The 21,102-nt window shown below is 35.5% G+C and overlaps 2 protein-coding genes across 10 annotated transcripts; one reads left to right on the top strand and one right to left on the bottom strand.

The window, feature by feature from the left end:
• Window positions 1-1,657: 1,657 nt before the first annotated feature.
• On the top strand, window positions 1,658-10,164 carry LOC107847309 (putative low molecular weight protein-tyrosine-phosphatase slr0328). Its single transcript, XM_016691492.2, has 5 exons — window positions 1,658-2,117; window positions 6,192-6,327; window positions 6,674-6,741; window positions 6,829-6,915; window positions 9,864-10,164. Exons 1-5 carry the CDS (start codon window positions 1,761-1,763, stop codon window positions 9,930-9,932), a joined length of 717 nt encoding a protein of 238 aa, XP_016546978.1. The 5' UTR covers window positions 1,658-1,760; the 3' UTR covers window positions 9,933-10,164.
• A 748-nt stretch (window positions 10,165-10,912) lies between these two features.
• On the bottom strand, window positions 10,913-18,757 carry LOC107847311 (alkaline/neutral invertase E, chloroplastic). 9 transcript variants are annotated; one of them, XM_016691497.2, is made up of 7 exons: window positions 18,543-18,757; window positions 16,116-16,806; window positions 15,387-15,552; window positions 14,830-15,041; window positions 12,736-13,229; window positions 12,590-12,638; window positions 10,913-11,498 (listed from the first exon to the last, which is right to left on the bottom strand). In XM_016691497.2, exons 2-7 carry the CDS (start codon window positions 16,791-16,793, stop codon window positions 11,172-11,174), a joined length of 1,926 nt encoding a protein of 641 aa, XP_016546983.2. In that variant the 5' UTR covers window positions 16,794-16,806; window positions 18,543-18,757; the 3' UTR covers window positions 10,913-11,171. The 9 variants fall into 9 exon arrangements, with proteins under 9 accessions (XP_016546983.2, XP_016546981.2, XP_016546982.2 ...); XM_016691495.2 differs by having other exon boundaries at window positions 16,116-17,116; window positions 18,543-18,743; XM_016691496.2 differs by having other exon boundaries at window positions 16,116-16,836; window positions 18,543-18,743.
• Window positions 18,758-21,102: the final 2,345 nt, after the last annotated feature.

Raw genomic sequence — 21,102 nt, 5'->3', positions numbered from 1 at the left:
CGTCTAATACACACAACTCTTCCACATGATACAATGACCATAACTATGTTTTGTAAATACACAAACTCCACACGATAAAACAACTATGTTTCATAGATACACAATTTTCGTATTTCAAAAACAACCTCTCTACCTTCACGAGATAGTGGTAAAGTGTACACGGTCTGTACCACTATCTCATAATGTACCAAATATAGAATACATATTCACACTTATACAATATTGGAAACAATTGATATACACTTGAACAATTGGTATTTGTCAAATACGCACAACTCTTCCGCATGATACAATAACTCTAACTATGTTTTGTAAATATACAAACTCAACACCATAAAACAACTATGTTTTACAAATACATGAATTTTGTCTTTCGGAAGCAACCTCTCTAACTTCACGAGGCAGTGGTAAAGTGTACATAGTCTACACCACTACCTCCAATTATACCAAATATATAATACATATTCACACTTATACAATTTTTGATACAATTGATATACACTTGAACAATTGGTATTTGTCGAATACGCACAACTCTTCCTCATGATACAATAACTATAATTATGTTTTGTAAATATACAAACTCAACACCATAAAACAACTATGTTTCACAAATACACGAATTTCGTCTTTCGGAAACAACCTCTCTACCTTCACGAGGCAGTGGTAAAGTGTATATAGTCTACACCACTACCTCCAATTATACCAAATATATAATACATATTCACATTTATACACTATTTGATTCAATTGATATACACTTGAACAACTGATATTCATTTAATACGCACAACCTTCCGCATGATACAATAACTATAACTATGTTTAGTAAAATACACAAACTCCACACGATAAAACAACTATGTTTCATAAATACACAAATTTCCTCTCTCAAAAACAACTTCTCTACCTTCACGAGGTAGTGATAAAGTTTATGCGGTCTATACCACTACCTCAAATTGTACCAAATATATAATACCTATTCGTACTTATACACAGTTTGATCCAATTGATATACACTTGAACAACTCATATTAGTCTAATTCACGCAATCCTTCCACATGATACAATAACTATAACTATGTTTTATAAATTCACAAACTCCATACGATAAAACAACTGTATTTCATAAACATACAAATTCGTCTTTCAAAAACAACCTCTGATAAAATATACGCGGTCTATACCACTACCTCAGCTGTACCAAATATACAATACACACTTATACATTATTTGATACAATTGATATATACTTGAACAATCGATATTCGTCTAATACACACAACTCTTCCGCATGATACAATAAGTCTATAACTATGTTTTATAAATACACAAACTCCACACCATAAAACAACTGTGTTTCATAAATACACGGATTTCATCTTTCAGAAACAACCTCTCTACCTTCACGAGGTAGTGTACGTGGCCTATACCGCTACCTCAGACTGTACCAAATATACAATACATATTCGCACTTAAACACTATTTGATACAATTGATATACACTTGAACAATCATATTCGTCTAATACACACCACTCTTCCGCATGATACAACAATTATAACTATAACTATGTTTTGTAAATACACAAACTCCACACGATAAAACAACTATATTTTATAAATACACAAATTTTATTTTTCGAAAACAACCTCTCTATCTCCACGATTCATTGGTCCTCCCCATAATTTCTCATTTTTCAAATATCTCTTAGCTTTATTCATTGCATTACCAGAACCAACCACCATTGGAATTGAATAATGAGGTCCTTACTCAATACAACACTTACAATTCCAACCCATTCAAAATTACCAAAATGCCATCACACTCACAATGCTTACGCTTTTCCCTCTCTAAAACTCCCATTTCTCAATTTTCTTGTTCCTTCAAAATACCCATTTCTTCAAAAACAAAGTAAAAAAAGAGTAGTAATAATTAAAAGTTCAATGGAATCAAAAACGGATGCAAGTACAAAACCATTTTCTGTACTCTTTGTGTGTCTTGGTAATATATGTAGAAGTCCAGCTGCTGAAGGTGTTTTTACTGATTTGGTTAAGAAAAAGGGTCTTGATTCTAAGTTTAAGATTGATTCTGCTGGCACTATTAATTATCATGAGGTATTTTTACTTTGGGTGTCTGGAAAAATTGTAATTTATGATTGATTCTGCTTGTAGTGTTGAGTATCTTGAGGTAATGCCATTTGGGTGTCTGTAAAATTTGTAATTTATGATTGATTCTGCTGGTACTTTTGATTATCTTAAGGTAGTTGATTCTGCTGGTACTTTTGATTATCTTAAGGTTGTTTTAATTATCTTGAGGAATTGCCATTTTGGGTGTCTGTAAAATTTGTGATATATGATTGATTCTGCTTGTACTTTTTATTGAGGAAGTTTTGATTATCTTGAGGTATTTCCACTTGGGTATCTGAAAAATTTGTAATTCAAGATTGATTCTTCTGTTACTTTTGATTATCTTGAGGTATTTCCACTTGACTGTCTGAAAAGCCGTAATGTAAGATTCTTAAAGAAAGTCATGACAGAGTAAAAATCAAAGCTTTAATGGAATCAAGAATGGACACAAGTACAAAACCATTTGCTGTACTCTTTGTGTGTCTTGGTAAAATCTGTAGAAGTTCATCTGCTGAAGGCGTTTTTACTGATTTGGTTAAGAAAAGGGGTCTTGATTCTAAGTTTAAGATTGATTCTGCTGGTACTATTAATAATCATGAGGTATTTTCACTTTGGGTGTCTGTTAAATTTGTTATTTATGATTGATTCTTCTTGTAGTGTTGATTATCTTGAGTCACTTTTGATTATTTTAAGGTACTTTTGATTTTCTTGAGGTATTGCAATTTGGGTGTCTGTAAAATTTGTAATTTATGATTGATTCTATTGGTAGTTTTGATTATCATGAGGTATATTCATTTGGGTGTCTGTAAATTTTGTAATGTAGGACTGATTATGGTTGTAGTATTGATTATCTTGAGGTAGTGCCATTTGGGTGTCTGAAAAGTTTGTAATTTAAAGTTGATTATCTTGAGGTAGTTTTGATTACCTTGAGGTATTGCCATTTGGTTGTCTGAAAAATTTGTAATTTAGGATTGATTATGGTTGTAGTATTGATTTTCTTGAGGTACTTTTGATCATCTTAAGGTGGTTTTGATTATCTTGAGGTATTGCCATTTGGTTGTCTGAAAAATTTGTAATTTAAGATTGATTCCGCTGGTAATTTTGATTATCTTGAGGTATTTCCACTTGGGAGTCATACCGTAATGTAAGATTCTTAAAGAAAGTTATAAGAGAGTAAAAATCAAAGCTTTAATGGAATCAAGATCGGAACCAAGTACAAAACCATTTGCTGTTCTCTTTGTGTGTCTTGGTAATATATGTAGAAGTCCAGCTGCTGAAGATGTTTTTACTAATTTGGTTAAGAAAAGGGGTCTTGATTCTAAGTTTAAGATTGATTCTGCTGGCACTATTAATTATCATGAGGTATTTTTACTTTGGGTGTCTAAAAAAATTGTAATTTATGATTGATTCTGCTTTTAGTGTTGATTATCTTGAGGTAATGCGATTTGGGTGTCTGTAAAATTTGTAATTTATGATTGATTCTGCTGGTACTTTTGATTATCTTAAGGTGGTTTTAATTATCTTGGGGAATTGCCATTTTGGGTGTCTGTAAAACATGCGATGTATGATTGATTCTGCTTGTACTTTTGATTATATTGAGGAAGTTTTGATTGTATTGAGTTATTTCCACTTGGGTGTCTGAAAAAATTGTAATTTAAGATTGATTCTGCTGTTGCTTTTGATTATCTTGAGGTATTTCCACTTGGGTGTCTGAAAAATTTGTAATTTAAGATTGATTCTGCTGTTGCTTTTGATTATCTTGAGGTATTTCCACTTGGATGTCTGAAAAACAGTAATTTAAGATTCTCAAAAAAGGTCATAAAGAGTAAAAATCAAAGCTTTAATGGAATCAAGAATGGGACCAAGTACAAAACCATTTGCTGTACTCTTTGTGTGTCTTGGTAATATATGTAGAAGTCCAGCTGCTGAAGGTGTTTTTACTGATTTGGTTAAGAAAAAGGGTCTTGATTCTAAGTTTAAGATTGATTCTGTTGGTACTATTAATTATCATGAGGTATTTTACTTTGGGTGTCTGAAAAAATTGTAATTTATGATTGATTCTACTGGTACTTTTGATTATCTTAAGGTAGTTATGATTATCTTGAGGTATTGCCATTTGGGTATCTGAAAAATTTGTGATATATGATTGATTCTGCTTGTACTTTTGATTATGTTGAGGTTGTTTTGATCATCTTGAGGTATTTCCACTTGGATGTGTGGAAAATTTGTAATTTAAGATTGATTCTTCTGTTACTTTTGATTATCTTGAGGTATTTCCACTTGGCTGTCTGTAAAATAGTAATTTAGGATTCTTAAAGAAAGTCATTAAAGAGTTAAAATCAAAGCTTTAATGGAATCAAGAAAGGATACAAGTACAAAACCATTTTCTGTACTTTTTGTGTGTCTTGGTAATATATGTAGAAGTTCAGCAGCTGAAGGCGTTTTTACTGATTTGGTTAAGAAAAAGGGTCTTGATTCAATGTTTAAGATTGATTCTGCTGGCACTATTAATTACCATGAGGTATTTTCACTTTGGGTGTCTGTTAAATTTGTAATTTATGATTGATTCTGCTTGTAGTGTTGATTATCTTGAAGTAATGCCATTTGGGTGTCTGTAAAATTTGTAATTTATGATTGATTCTGCTGGTCCTTTTGATTATCTTAAGGTGGCTTTAATTATCTTGAGGAATTGCCATTTTGGGTGTCTGTAAAATTTGTGATGTATGATTGATTCTGCTTGTACTTTTGATTATATTGAGGTAGTTTTGATTATCTTGAGGTATTTCCACTTGGGTATCTGTAAAAATTGTAATTTAAGATTGATTCTGTTGTTACTTTGATTATCTTGAGGTATTTCCACTTGGGTGTCTGAAAAACCGTAATATAAGATTCTTAAAGAAAGTCATAAGAGAGTAAAAATCAAAGCTTTAATGGAATCAAGAGCGAGCCAAGTACAAAACCATTTGCTGTTCTGTTTGTGTGTCTTGGTAATATATGTAGAAGTCCAGCTGCTGAAGGTGTTCTTACTGATTTGGTTAAGAAAAATGGTCTTGATTCTAAGTTTAAGATTAATTCTGCTGGTACTATTAATTATCATGAGGTATTTTTACTTTCGGTGTTTGTAAAATTTGGAATTTATTATTGTTATCTTGAGGTGTTTTCACTTTAGGTGTATGTTATTGTTGTAATTTATGATTGATTTTGCTGGTACTATTGATTATCATAAGGTATTGCTATTTGGGTGTCTGAAAAAATTGTAATCTAGGATTGATTATGGTTGTCGTATTTATTATCTTGAGGTATTGCCATTTGGGTGTCTGAAAAGTTTGTAATTTAGGATTGATTATTGTTGTAGTATTGATTTTCTTGAGGTACTTTTGATTATCTTGAGGTATTGCCACTTGGGTTTAAATTTGTAAATTAAGATTGATTCTGCTGGTACTTTTGATTATCTTAAGGTAGTTTTGATTATCTTGAGGAACTTTTGATTATCTTAAGGTCGTTTTGATTATCTTGAGGTATTGCCACTTGGGTGTCAGAAATCTTGGTGATCTTCTCTATCTAATGAATGGGAGTCCACTTTAAAATCGTCCCGCCTGCACCCACCCCCCGAGTAATTTTGTAATTTAAGATTGATTGTGCTGATACTTTTGATTATCTTGAGGTATTGCCACTTGGGTGTCTGAAAACTTTGTAATTTAAGATAGATTCTGCTGGTACTTTTGATCATCTTGAGGTACTTCCACTTGGATGTCTGTAAAACAGTTAATTGAGATAGATTCTGCTTGTACTTTTAATTATCATGAGGTGTTTCCACTTTCGGTGTCTATACAGTTTGTAGTTTATGATTGATTCTGCTGGTACATCTGATAATAATGAGGTATGTCCACTTCAGTTGTCTGTAAAATTTGTAATTTATGATTGATTCTTCTGGCAGTATTGATTATCACGAGTAATTCCACTTTGGTGTCTGGAAAATTTTGAACTTTTTTTTATGGCTTTGGAATTTCTTGGACTTGATCATGTTAGTAAATATTGCTGGTGTTTTTGTTTGTGTAAAAGGGGAATGAAGCTGACCCAAGAATGAGGACTGCTGCTAGAAAGCGTGGAATTGCGATAACTTCAATATCTAGGCCGATTAAGCCTTCTGATTTCAGAGATTTTGATCTCATTCTTGTTATGGATGAGCAAAACAAAGGTGAGTTTTTGCACAATCTTTTGTCAAATTCTGGGTTATGCTTTTTTAGCTTTTCTTTCTTATTGGGTATTTTCTTGTTTTACATACTCTTAAGTTAAGCTCCACATTTTCTTTGGAAGATGTCGATGGTTTTTAGCTTTTCTTGCCTATTGTGTATTTTCTTCTTTTTCATATTCTTAAGCTCCACAACTTCTTTGGAAGATGTCTATGTTCTTTAGCTTTTCTTTCTTATTGAGTATTTTCTTGTTTTTCATACTCAAGTTCGTTCCACAATTTATTCGGGATAATGTTGATGGTTTGAACATATGTACTGTATCAGGAACTGATTTGTTTTTTTAACTCACAGCTGATGTATTTAAGGCTCTGGAGAAGTGGATCCACAAAGAGCCATTGCCAGCTGATGCAGCTGAAAAGGTGTCTTGATCTATAAGTCTCATACTGATACTTGTTATCAAGTGCAATTCGTAAGTCTTTTATCCTCATAGTGCATTTAACATTCAGGTTCGCTTGATGTGTTCTTATTGTAAGAAGCATGAAGAAACTGAAGTCCCAGACCCTTACTACGGTGGCGCTAAAGGTTTTGAGAAGGTAATGTCTGATAATCTCATAATCCGTTTATCTTTTATGACGTGATAAATAACCCAAAAGCTGCCTGATTTCATATTTTAGACCGTGGAAGCTATGCAGGAGAGTCTCACAATGCTTATTTTGTTTTCAATGTTGGAGCAGTATGATAGTTAGAACTCAAAAGGTTATTTCTGTTGGCTTGACTTAAGAAGTTAATTGACAAGTCTATGCCAATTTATGCCTCAAATAATACAGCAGCGTAATGGTTTTTAAAGACCCAACGCTCTTGATAAACAATTGTTAACCGCATTTTCATGGAAAGAGTGGGTAAACAGGGGTATTGAATTTGTCCTCTACACTTGAGAAGAATGAAGAGTAAAGTCTAGTTTATGCGTTCTCCAAAATTATGAGCCGATGACTTACTCTGCTTCGTTCATATGTCATCTATGATACAGCCTGCTGTCCTAAAACTAGTGTCATTTGAATGTTGCATGCAGTAGTCACCCTACTTATTTTTACGTGCATTAAAGCCCTATTCAATAGAAAATTTTCCAGCTTCTCACCTCATACCTTCCCTCTTAATAGATTAGGTCACATGCAAAGGAAAAAAACAAGGAACGGTTTGGGTTATAGTCCTCATAACTGGTTCTCCCTTCACTTATTACCTTCTCATTTTTCTGTTCTTCTAACTCCTTAACGGCCCAACCATTTTCAATCCCTCAATCACTCTGAAATCGTTCATTAACTCCCTAATCCTGACCTCAACCCTCCCCAACACCTCGTTGTTCCATTCCCTTTAATTCCTTTTTAAGATCTTCAGTTCCTTTGCTAGATGCAATGACTCAAGTGACTTGATAATTTCCTTCAAAGCCCCTCTTTCAACTACATGTTCTCAAACATGAGAGGACCCGTGTTTTTCTCACTTTGGTAGAGTGTAGCAAGAAGGTAAGTGGTCTGAAGCAAATCTGGGTAAAGGTAGTTGAAGTTGAACCATGTTTGGCACCATTTCCTGCTAATTGGTGGAAACCAGGAATCTGTCCAATCCCGATTTTGACATTGATTTGTCCACTCTGGTCCATATGAACTTTGTACCTCTCAATGGAAGGTCTACCAACAGACGCATTGAAACTTACGTTATATACACTCAAAAGAAATCATGAAAGTTCTATCCCTCCTTATAATCTTGCACTTCTAACATTGTTGTTCATTTATTTAATTTCATAACAATTTTTAATATTTCAATTAGATTATGCCTTCTACGCTGTTGGCTTTTAAAAAAAAAAGATGGGGCAGCGAAAAAGGGGTTAAAATGGCTCTCTTTGGATTGAAATGACTTTCAAGCTTTCAATAAGCTTTCAGTGGCTTTCCAATAAGTTTATTGAGCATTTAGGGACTTTAAATAGCCAACATAAAACAAAAAAATCAGCATAATTTAAATTTCAAAATAATCTAAAATTTCTCAACAACTAAAACAACCTAATCTAAAATTTAAAAGTTAAATTCATTGTAACTAAACAATTTGTGAAACTAAAATTACTGCAGTAACTAATGCAAAACTCAACATACGCACATTTTCCTTCTTTTGAAAGAACTTTTGCCGGCAGACTTCAGCCACAAGAAACTAGACTTTTATCTCCAGGATATCTTTTCCAGCTTTTCCACTTCTTGTAGTTCCATTAATAGCATCAGCTTTCTCTGCCATACGTCAGTCTGATAATTCCCTTTCCGCCTGATATTACCAAAGCCATTTTATTCAGCGCATTCTCTTCAACTTAAGGAATCCCAAGGATTCCAAATACCCCTTTTCAGTTTCAGCTTCAAATACTCCTTTTTCAAACTTCGACCACACGTCTTTCGTTCCTTAAGTTTTAATTGAGTAGCTTCAAGGTCCTAACGAACACATAATCAGGACTCCCTATTTATAAACGAGTCCCACAAACCATAAATCACGTGAGCAAACTCCCCAGATTCCACCCACGTGTTTTAAAATCTATCTAAAGTAACTCCTGTGGTCGTGTTTTCTTCTTTTTCATAGAACCGATTGGTCTTATGAAATAAGTCCTACATATGAGTCCTGATTCTTGTCATTTCATCCCATTTTCATCAACCTTAGTTATAGGTATCTTCAAAAAAGAATACAGGACAAAATAGTCCTAAAATTTAGGCTCTCGACATGGACCATTTTGAGATATTTTGTTGGGAAAAATCCGAGATATTTTGGAGAACTTCTGCTAAGTCCTTGAATGTTGTAACAAGGACCTTATATCTAGAAGAAAATCTAGAAATTGATGTTTCACGTAGCGGACGAAAAGGATTTCTCGGGAAAGCTTAGGCAACCAAATGGAAGTTTGGATATACTTGTACTTTCCCAAGGTCTTCTCAATAAGCTAAGCAGAAATTGTCTTTCCTTCCTGTTGAATGAATCCAACAGAGATGCTAGGAAAACCCTTTATTTCAATTATTTTCAGGTAGGAGGTTGTGTAGTTACTGTTCCTTCTCTCAGAATGCTTTGTTATGCTCTCTATATTATTTTGCCATGATCCTTTCACTTCAGTTATTTATTTTTTTTGATATGCTTTTCCTTGGACTGGGGGTATACCGGAAACAACCTCTATACCTCCCAAGGTAGGGGTAAGGTCTGTGTACACACTATCCTCCAGACCCCACTTGTGGGATTACAACCTAAGTTGCTCGGACTCTCCAAAAATGTTGCCGCACCCGAGTCGGATCCTTCAAAAATGTACTACTTTTGAAGTATCCGACACGCACTAGATGACATTTTTGAGGAGTCCGAGCAACAAAGATTACGAAGTTGTTGTTGGTGTTTTGCTGGCCCCGTGTATATATTACATGTCGACATTGTTTATTTGGGTGTCATAGTTTCCATTTGTAAGCCATTCATCTATGGTTGATGTGCACTACAAGAAACAATGCATCTCTTGCTCACCTCCACTACATCTTGTTCACAGGTACTAGATCTGCTTGAAGATGCTTGTGAGTCACTGTTGGAAAGCATTGTGGCAGAGAACAAAATTTAGGTCCATAGATTTACTTTTGTCACCAGTTTTGTTACTGTCAATTAGGCAATTGGTTATTCAAAGCATATAGCAATGCACTATATACTCATTGTTTGAGCTACCGCGACTTGTATAGCCAGATCCGGTCATCTGGTCCATGGTTGCTCTGATGTGTTTATTGTTTACCTGGAAAGTTAAGCAAAGATCTCTACAAATATAAGATTTTAAAGGCGAATCATCGACCTTCTCGACATTACTCCATGTACTTTGTCCTGTTTTCCACCTCTCCCCCCCCCCCCCCCCCCCCTCCTTTCCTGCCTGTCAAGAGAGAGAACTTCATCAAGGTGGCAACATTGACACAATGCTTCTTTTGTGTAATGATCACAGCTTGACCATCTTTATGGTAAAGGGGTTCCTTAATGACAAATATTAAGTTTGTGCTTCAGTTCCTTGCTTGTTATAAGGCCTTTATTTTCACTTGAAATACCCTTAAAACAACTTTTAAAACTTCAAGTGGACGTTTGGCCTTGTTTCATTGTGAAATTTGAAAAAGTCGTTTTTGTTTTCAAAGTGAAAAATGATATTCGTAAATTGTAGTTGTGCTTCGCCATGAATACAAGTTGGAGCTGTTTTTGAATTTCTGTGAGCAAGTCAGGAGTGAAAACAGCTCTCTGTTGGTTTTCATTGAAAATTCTGGAATTTTATTGCCAAAGGTGTTTTCCGAGGCTCGACTCTGGAAAAAAGTGAAATTTTCAAGGCCAAACGCGCGTGTGTGTTGGAGGGTGGGTGGGGGTAGTGAGCTATTGACAACCTGATCATTATTGTGGAAATAACTACTACAAGCAGGGACAAGCTATGTTGATCAGACTCTTCAAAAATGTCATCGTGTGCGTGTCGGATCCTTCAAAAGCAGTGCATTTTTGAAGGATCCGACACGGGTGCGGCAACATTTTTGGAGAGTCCGAGCAACTTAGGGGACAAGTGTATAAGGGGAAAAAATATACAATGTGCTGAGACAGGCTAATTTACAGGAGGAAAAGTTGATACAATATAACATCTTCACATGACATGCTGCAACAATTTTTCAACACACTCTATGTATATCGCGCATATATAGTAACTATACAAAGCTTTAAGTGACAACAGGAAGTATGATTCAATTACAAGCATCTAGGGGTCGACTGTATGAATCTCCACTGACCATATCGTTCCATTTGAGCTCATTTTAGGCCAATATTACACAAAACAAAAAAGAAAACTTCATATGATGAATGACTGTTTGACTCCTTTTCTTGAACGTTTTCGCCTTGGGTTTGAACTCAGTATGCTTGAAAAGGCACTTAGTAGTTCTGTATCCTCCACATTGATTACCATCTTTGCAGCTTCTGGATTGGCAATAAGCAGCTTTGCCACTAGATATCCTGCAATAGTCCATGTCTGAAAAAGGCGTGCCTGTTTTCCGATGAACCCTCCTCGCCTTGTATCATAGTACTCGGGCCATCTGTCTCTGGCTAAGCGTCTTTCTGCAATCTTAATTGCCTTTTCTGCGATTTCGGGCCTCTTCATTTTGATGCATGCCACAGTCAACTGAAAATGGTTCACATTTAAAACAATCAACCCATCTTTTCTGTTGTCAATGAATCTCTTACCATATATGATTCTACTCTATGTTAGAACAGTTGTGTGAATACGTATGCGACATGACATCATATTGTTTTGGCCAGAGTACTTCTGATTGGCCTTATTTCTACATCTAACACATGTATAACTCATCTATTGCACAAAACAAAACAGCATGACCTCAGTGACACAGATTCATTTCAAGCAGATCATCGAAAAGGAAATGAAAGTACAACTCTTTTTGTCACTATAGTTTGATGCTTATTCAGTCTTATCATCTATGGATTTATCGCAAGATTGTTGACCACTCTATCGGGTGCTAAAGGCTTCTTTAAAGTCGGCAGGTTCAATGGCAACGAGAAGGGGATTCATTAGCTCGTTATTTAGTAAGAATTGGTGATGAAAGAATCCATGAAGGGGCTATCAGACTTCACAATTACCTTCTACTACGAATAAAAATTTCATCTTATTAGTCCATTGTATATTGACTGGAATCCTTAACAAATAGAACACTAACTTTTCCTTATCAACCCACATTATATGTCACACCAAATTTTAAAATTTCCTTCCAACACAATGCAGTATATCAAGCTTGTGAACATCATTCTCATACATTCGTGGCTGAAACTCATATCGGTCACTCTGTAATTAGAATAAATTGACAGAACATGCGCTGAAGAGGTGTTTTTGATGTGCACTAGATTTTGATCTGGAGATTTTATGCATTTCACCTCTATAGAAATTTAATGTTGGCGCTACTCCGATCTATACTAGAGATCACCTACAATATTTTAACGGTGAAGCTAAGGTTCATTTCCAGGCTCACTCAATCGCGACACCATGCTATAAATGCTACTACTAAACAGTCATCGCGGCAAAAATCTGTGCTGTTAATGCCCCTACAGGGAGAGGGGGAGGACATTCACCTTTTACACATTTTGTGCATGGGGGAATCTACCCTATGCATTCGCATTAATTTTCTGTTTAAACTTTTTTAATTAGATATTTGAACACAGGCATGAAATCAGAGTAGTGCAAACTGAACAATGGTAACGTACCTGCCAGAGCAAAGTTGGCCAGGATCCTCCATTATGGTAAGACCAAGGTCTGCACCGGGAATATCCAAAAAATATCAGCAAGGTAAATTACGATGAGGATAGAAAACGTTATACATGTTTCACAAAGAAAAAAAATAAGGCTTTACGTGTTTTTCGGATCACCACCAGTAATAATGCGCCATTCCTGGCCCTCAAGAGCAGGATAGCATATCTTCAGTGGCATATCAGCTACTAACTCCTCCCATTTGGCTTCAATAAGATCTAAAATGGCATGTGACTGATCTATGTTAGCAAGACTACTTACAATGGACCACAAGTTCCCGAGAGAAAAGAACCGGAAGTCCATGTGAGCAGGTTGTAGGTTTCCAATAAGATAACCCCCTTCACTAGGCATCCATTCCACTAGCCAGGGAGGAATTTGATCTGGATATATGTTAAACTTATTGATTGCGTCGTATGAATATTCCTCTGTTTTATATCTATAAATCTCGTTCAATTTTTTCACATCGATCCAGTAGTATTCCCTAATATGAAATGACAATGCTAGTAGACGATTGTTAAGTGCTCTAACAAGGTCTGTTGATTCCTCTTCTGGAGCAAGCATCTCCCGTGCACCAAGTAAGGCTGAATAATATAACGCCTGCAAAGCATGAAATGTCATACTCATGGTTATGCAGAATCTTCTAGGAAGAGACGAAGAGACACAAACGATGGAATGAAAATAAGAGTTTGTAACATGTAACCAGCACATACACAACCAGTAGGCATTCGGTAGTTACAACAACACAATCTATCACGCAGTATTGGCTAACAAGAAACGAGTTTCCTGAATGTTCTGCACTGCTTTCCTTATTAGTTGCTATGTCCTCTTTACTGTTGCTTTTTCTTTTCATAACTACTTTGATTTGCTGCACTTGAGCCCAGGGTCCTTTGGAAAGATCCTCTCACCTCCCAGGTAGGGGTAAGATCTACGTACACTCTTACCATTCCCAGACCCCAGTTGCGGGATTTCACCGGGTATGTTGTTATTGTTGTTAATATGATTAGCTAAGAACCTACCGTGAGTATCTTTAACATGAATAATTTGACCTTTCCATTTGTCTCCCCATCCGCCTTATTTGTTAATATTGGGAGTTGCTCTTGGGTATATATATATTCTGGTGATAAACTCGTAACATGTACCTACCCTGCATACGCACCACCCTCCTAGACCCCACTTAGTAGGGTTAAGACTGCATACACAACACCCTCCCCGGACCCCCTTGTGGAATTACACACCACCCAATCAGAATGCTTCTGGTTCCCAAACGAGGAAAATATTATATATAGCAGCATCCAACTGATGGAGGAAAAAAGGAGACGGCAGCACTTTAGAGCTTAATACAGCAAATAGAACTGATTTCCTCCCTGTAAGCTAGAAGATAAGATAAACTCATGACATGAGGATGACATATAAACAAATATGAGTTCGAAAAAATGACATCAGGGAAATATGTAAAGCAATTTCCAGGATGACAGAAGTTGAATTTATCCAGAGAGGATACAACAAACAATAATGTTATACCCGGTCTAATCCCACAAGTGGGGTCTAGGGAGGGTAACATGTATGCAGACCTTAATCCTACCTTTGTGGGGTAGAGAGGTGGCTTCCAATAGACTCTTGACTCAAAATAGAAGTTATTCAGAGAAGGGCTTCAAAAAAAAAACATAGTAGAAACACATAAGAAGAATATATGTCAAGATACAAAGGCAAAATGCTATGTTGCTCGGACTCTCAAAAATGCTTCCGCACCCGTGTCAGATTCTCCAAAAATGCACTACTTTTGAAGAATCCGACACCCACCCGCCAGCATTTTTGAAGAGTCCGAGCAACATAGGCAAAATGAAGCAGCAGATAATAGAAATACATTTTGATGAAGAAATACATAGAAGACTAAGAACTACACAATTACTACATACTACTTCTAATAAGGGGAAGATGATAGGGGGCAAGCCCCCTGCCTCTCCCACCCAACTGGCAACCACACTCGCATACCTACTAACCTTCTACCCTAATTTTCGACCTCCATACCCGAAGAGAGGATAAGGAGAAGAAAGAGGCTTCCTTGACAAGATGATATAAGAGAATAAAAGTAAAACTCAGGCATCCCTTCATCGGAAAGTTATAACAAGAAAATTAGTAAATGAAGAAAAAATATAAAAACTGACAAGCTCGCTTGCAGACAGGAAAAAGAAAAGACCTGAATTTCCAGAGGGTGGCCATGGATTCCCATGCGACGATCTATCATGCAAGAACCATCAGTCACCAACAAAGTTGGAAACATATCAAAACCATCAGCAAGACATAGCCTGAGTATCATCTTCATTCCAGTTTGGACATCAACCCTCTCCTGAAGAGAAAGATCTCCAGAGCATTTCCCATATGCTCGCAGCAGTATAATCCACCATAATCCTAGAATTAATACACGGAGTCAGAAATCTTCAGACATATATCAAATTTGTTACTCGCTCCATTTCAATTTGTTTGTCTAGTTTTGACTTGACACGGAGTTTAAGAATGTAAAGAAGACTTTGGAAGCTTGTGGTCTTAACAATGTGTTTTACGTACAAAAATATCCTCTAATCTTTTGGTCTTAAACATGCCACTATGGAATGCTAGATTAAAGAGTTGCCAAAAATTGAAAGAGGCATTCTTGTCGAAACGGACTAAAAGGAAAAGTAAGACAGACAAATTGAAACAGATGAGTATACACAAAGAAAAAGAGGAAGACATGCATCAAAAGTTACCAAAGATCACCTGAATCTACAGGTGCCACTCGACCAATTGCAGCCTCACCAAAATCTGGATCTAGTACGTCTTCTGTTGCAGATTCGTCATTATCAAGGGGAACTGTACGTACTTTGAAGCTGGCAGGCATAAGTCCTTGACCTGGACTATAGCAGTCCATAGTTTTCTCCCAACTCTGTTTGGAATAGACGAAGATGCTTACCAGGCAAAAAATTAATGGCAGCAAAAATTTTTTCAACTTCAAATAACATTTTTCTTCCACATAATACTGGCGATCTACTTCTAATGGCAACCTAAGGATCAAAAAGAGCCACCTCTCGCAGGAATTACCAAAAATCATAGCAGCTAATCACACAACATGTAACACATGGAAGTTATAGATTATTCATGTTAAAGGACTATGTAATTACAAACTAGGTAACTAGGGAAGAGCTAACAAAGTTAACTTGTGCACACCACGAGCCAGCAGAGCGGCACATATTACACATAATTGTTTAATTGGAGGGAAATTTGCCAGCATAGACTGCGTATCTTCTATAATAATAAGGGGGACCAAAATTGTTATTATGAACACAAACACATGATGCTACTGAAAGGAATAAATTACATGCTGAATCACCATCATAAGTAAAAAGAACAAAATTAAGTGCATTACAACTGACATGAATTCCAATATGAAAGCGAGCAAAGCTGAACACGGAACAACCTAGTTGTTTGAGATAGCTTGAGCCAATTTACCTGTAACTGAAGTGTGTGAAGTATAAAGTTCTTCACGATATCATATTCTCCTTTTAGAAGGAATGCTATCCCAGAAGGTATAAAATCACGTATAAATACTTGATCATAATTTAGGATAGTTGCTTCACTTGGATCATTAGCAGCTATAGTTCCAACCGGGCTGCCACAATAATAAACCATGGCGGCTCGCAAAAAATGCCAAGCTTCATCCTCAATAGACTCCGTGTTGTTTCTAGGCCTACTGTTAACTGCGGCAGCAGTTTTAAAACCTTCACTGAAAGGCCTAGCTCCATTTTCCTGCTTCATGTTCTGTTCATCTGGAGTATGATTTGGAATCTTTGGAGACACGGTGTGCATTGACTTTCCATTTCCACCTTTAATGATTGTCTCACTGACTCTTTCAGGTTGTTGGCAATTGCAGATCAATAAATTAGACCGATTATGAAGCTTTTCTCCGTGGAAAACACTATGTAAGCCACGGAAAGCATGTAACCTCGAGCAATTTTGCAGCTTTCTTAAACCCTTTATCTGCTTATACCTCCAGTCCCCGCAATGTCTAGTTTTAAAACATTGCTCATAACAAAGTAAAGAGTTTGACTTCGCCAAGATTGAACTTGTTCGGACTTGACATGAAAGGTCAGTGGACAAAAGCTGTAGGGCAGCTTCTGAAGCCCCCATTGTCTGTAAGAATCTGAAATTGATGATGCCTTCAGCGTTCCAGCTATAGTAATAATTTCTGGATTTAATCAACGCATTTACACGAAATAACATAGTTCAACACAGAAACAGGAACGATCTTTAACATGAACCAGCAAATTTTGAAATAGGCAAGTACAAGAACTGAATAAGTTGAACAAACATAACCCAAATTGTTGAAGCCACAACAGTTACTTTCCTAAATAAACTCAGAGCGACAACTGCAAATGGCCATCATCATTCCTTAACAAGAAGACCTTTTTAATGGACATTTCAGCAAAATGATGGAGAAAACTGGAACCATCCTATCAGTTTAGAAACCAAGAAAAGTTTCAATAATCATACGAAGAGATCCAATCTTAAACTTTGCAAAGTAAACAGATAATCACTGAGCTAACTGCAAAGGGTCATCACCTCTTAACCACGGCAACAACATACCCAGTGTAATCCCACAAAGTGGTGTCTGGAGAGGGTAGAATGTATGCAGGCCGTACCAGTACCTTATGGGTAGAGAGGCTGTTTCCGATAGACCCTCAGCTCAAGAATAAACAGTCCAACGCAACATATATAGAGAACGAAATAACTGAAATAAGGAAAGTCATGGATCATCCCTTAACAAGAAGTCCCCTTTAAGTAGAAATTTCAGTAAACTGATGAAGAAAACTTGAAACCAAGAAAGCTTCAATAAGGCAAAAGAAAAGACCCCATCTTTCTCAAAGATCTTAATTTTGCAAAACAAAAGAGATATTCGCTGAGCTAACTCCAAAGGGTCATCATCCCTTAACAAGAATACCCTTTCTAATGGAAATTTCAGTAAATTGATAGGAGGTGAGTGAGAACCATGAGGTCTCACGTTCAAATCCCAGTGGAGACAAAAACTCCCATCTATACTAGCCTACGTGGATAGAGTTACCTGCTACTTATCGCTAGTGGGAGGTGTAAGGTGAACAAAAGTTGGCTCGGACATCACAGTTATAAACGAAAAACTAGAAATGCTTTAATAAGGCAAAACAAAACACCCCCATCTTTCTCAAAGATCTTAACTTTGCAAAACAAAAGAGACATTCACTGAGCTAACTGCAAAGGGTCATCATCCCTTAACAAGAAGACCCTTTCTAATGGAAATTTCTGCGGAGAACCATGAGGTCTCATGTTTAAATTCCAGTGGAGACAAAAACAATCCTAGCACTGGTGGATAGAGTTACCTGATACTTAGTTGAGGTGCGCAAATGCTGACTCAGACATCACAATTATAAACAAAACAACTAGAAATGCTTTAATAAGGCAAAACAAAACACCCCATCTTTCTCAAAGATCTTAACTTTGCAAAACAAATGAGATATTCACTGAGCTAACTGCAAAGGGTCATCATCCCTTAACAAGAAGACCCTTTCTAATGGAAATTTCTGCGGAGAACCATGAGGTCTCATGTTCAAATCCCGGCGGAGACAAAAACTCCCATCTATCCTAGCACCAGTGGATAGAGTTACCTGATACTTAATCGAAGTGTGCAAAAGCTTACTCATACATCACAATTATAAACAAAACAACTAGAAATGCTTCAATAAGGCAAAACAAAACACCCCACCTTTCTCAAAGATCTCAACTTTTCAAAACAAAGAGATAATCTTGAATCTTTTGCTTGTAACAAAAAAAAAAAAAAAAAAGAGCACTAACACAAAAGATATGTGGTAACAAGAAAAAGGGAGTTACTGAATTGAATTTACTCACCTTGTTAACAAGATTGGAATATATGATTTATAATATTATTATTATTGATTTAAAGGGTAAAATCTTGCAGAAAATTAAAATTAACTTGGGGTTTTTCTGAATTTTGTATGGAAAAAAAATCTTGAAAGTTTGTTCTGCTTCCTGTTTAGTGTAACACTGTAATAGGCTGGCTAGTTATATTTGTTTTACGTGAAGTCCACTGCAATTAAAGGACACATATAACCATTTAACTCATTGCAAATTCCATGTTAAAGAATTTATGATTTTAATCTGGATATAAATATTTAAATATTATTTTTTTTGTTTATTTTTTGTTGTATTGTTTGTTTTTTTGACGTCAATTTTTATGAATTTTGATCAATATTTTAATATGTATAATTTAATAATTTGAATTTAAAATTCCAAAACCTCAACTGGTTAAGATAATGTCAAATCTATAAATATGATTTGGCTAAATTAGAAAAGGAGTTCCAATTTCAAAGTTTCTATTTTTTTGGTCTTTTAATCATTCTGTAGAACATAATTAATAATTAAAATACAATAAAAACTTAAAGTAACTGCACATTTGAATTTTTGAAAAAGTTGTAAAAGATAAAAAGTAAATACTAACTAATTGTTAACAATTTAACTGCCCTAAAAAAATACATGTCTTAATTTTAAAGGTTGTTACTTGGCTTGTAGGGCTCATTGTTTGCACTTAATGAGGTCTGACATTTGTTTTTTATTAAGATTTTAGCTTTTAATAGGTCTGAATAGGTCTTAATCATTCAGAATCAAGTCTTAATAGGTCTGAAAGGTATTCTGGTGTTGGATAATATTCACCGTCACTCTATTCATAATCATCAGTCCTCACTACTAACTACCTCTGCCACCATCACCATTGTCAACCACCGCCAACCACCACCAACCACCTCCACCATCACAACCACCATCGACAACAAATATTGCTACCAACCACTATTGTCAACCGCTACCACACCTATTACTTCTATTATTCTAATTATATTCACCGCCACCATCACCGTCAACAGCACCACCATCATCAATCACTATCGACCAACTGATCTATCACAACTAGCACTATTACTAACTACCACTAATACATCACAATCTTCACACATTCTTCGGTCGCCGCCACCATTGTCACTAGTAACACAACTTCTACCATCACTTCAACCACTACCATCATTACAATTTATCTCTGCTAACAACCATCTCCACCATCACAACTAACAACATCTCCAACTTGCACCAATAAATCGTCAACCATCATACATTCATTTTTCAGCCATCACAATCAACACCTCCAACTACTAACATCAAGCAACATCACATCACAACCACCACCGCCACTATCAACCGCTACCATCATAACAATCACTACAATACCAACTATCACCATCAATATTACTAATCACTAACATCAATTATTGTCACCGTAACCACCATTATAAACCATCTCCACTATCACTAACAAACATAAATATTTTTTTTCAATCAAATAATAATTTTTTTGTATTAAATTACATACTTTTCTGATATATAATTAGTTTTTTATTTGAATTATATTTTTTATTTTATTATATATACAAATAATTTTTGTTTGCACATTCAGATATTGAAAAATAAACAGTCTTAATCATTCAGTTTTCAGATCTAGAGACAACATCTTAATCATTCAGACGTGCATTCAGATTCAGACGTCTGAATCGTGAAAAAAAAATACAGCCTTAATGTAGAAGCTTTGTCCGCTATTTTTAATAACTAGTTTAGTGTATGTGCGCTGCACGTGGTGTTTAATGTTCAGAAGAGACAATTACATGTATATTAAGTAACTCCTTGTTACTATGTAAGATTTAATTTGTAGATCCATTGAATCAGATGTGCATCCACGATTTTCGTTAGCTCATTCAAGTGTCGTTTTCATCGAGTCACCCACATTTTAGAATTTTTTAAAAGATTTTATCATCAGCTCGATCATTAAATAATTGACATCTTCAAGTATTTTAGCTGATCCTTAGTCTCTCGGTATCAAAATTTCAGCTGCAAGAGGAAAAATGACTCTTATCTAAACTTTGTAATGTACCTATTCTATCCTTTACATTTTTTAATACAAATACTATTTCAAGTAGAATTTTATTAATTGAATGTGCCATCATCTTAATAAATAATAAAAAGTTAAAAGTATACAAGAGAATGTTTTATTGTATGCAACAGTTTTACCCTAGATCTTTGTGGTTTGGCCATCCTCGAACCCCTATATATTGTGGAAACTTTAGTGCACCGATTTGCTATTGTAAAATATTTAAGCTCGTATTTCAGAATAGCAAAAAGATTACACTTTACCTGATATAACTCTTCAATATATTACTATTGAAATTTAGACACATTAACCCAAGTTGAAAACAAGAAGGTAATTAATATTTGGTTAATTAATAAATTTGTCATATTTTTTTCAATATCTAAAAAACTTTCATTCATTTTGCAATAATCTTACCAAGGCCAATTCACAAACAAATGTGACAAAACACCAAGCTTTACATTGAACTTAATCCAAAAA

This window comes from Capsicum annuum, chromosome 11 (assembly GCF_002878395.1).
Source record: "Capsicum annuum cultivar UCD-10X-F1 chromosome 11, UCD10Xv1.1, whole genome shotgun sequence".
NCBI lineage: Eukaryota > Viridiplantae > Streptophyta > Magnoliopsida > Solanales > Solanaceae > Capsicum > Capsicum annuum.
Note: the sequence above shows the minus strand (reverse complement) of the source record. Positions and strands in the feature narration are given on the sequence as shown.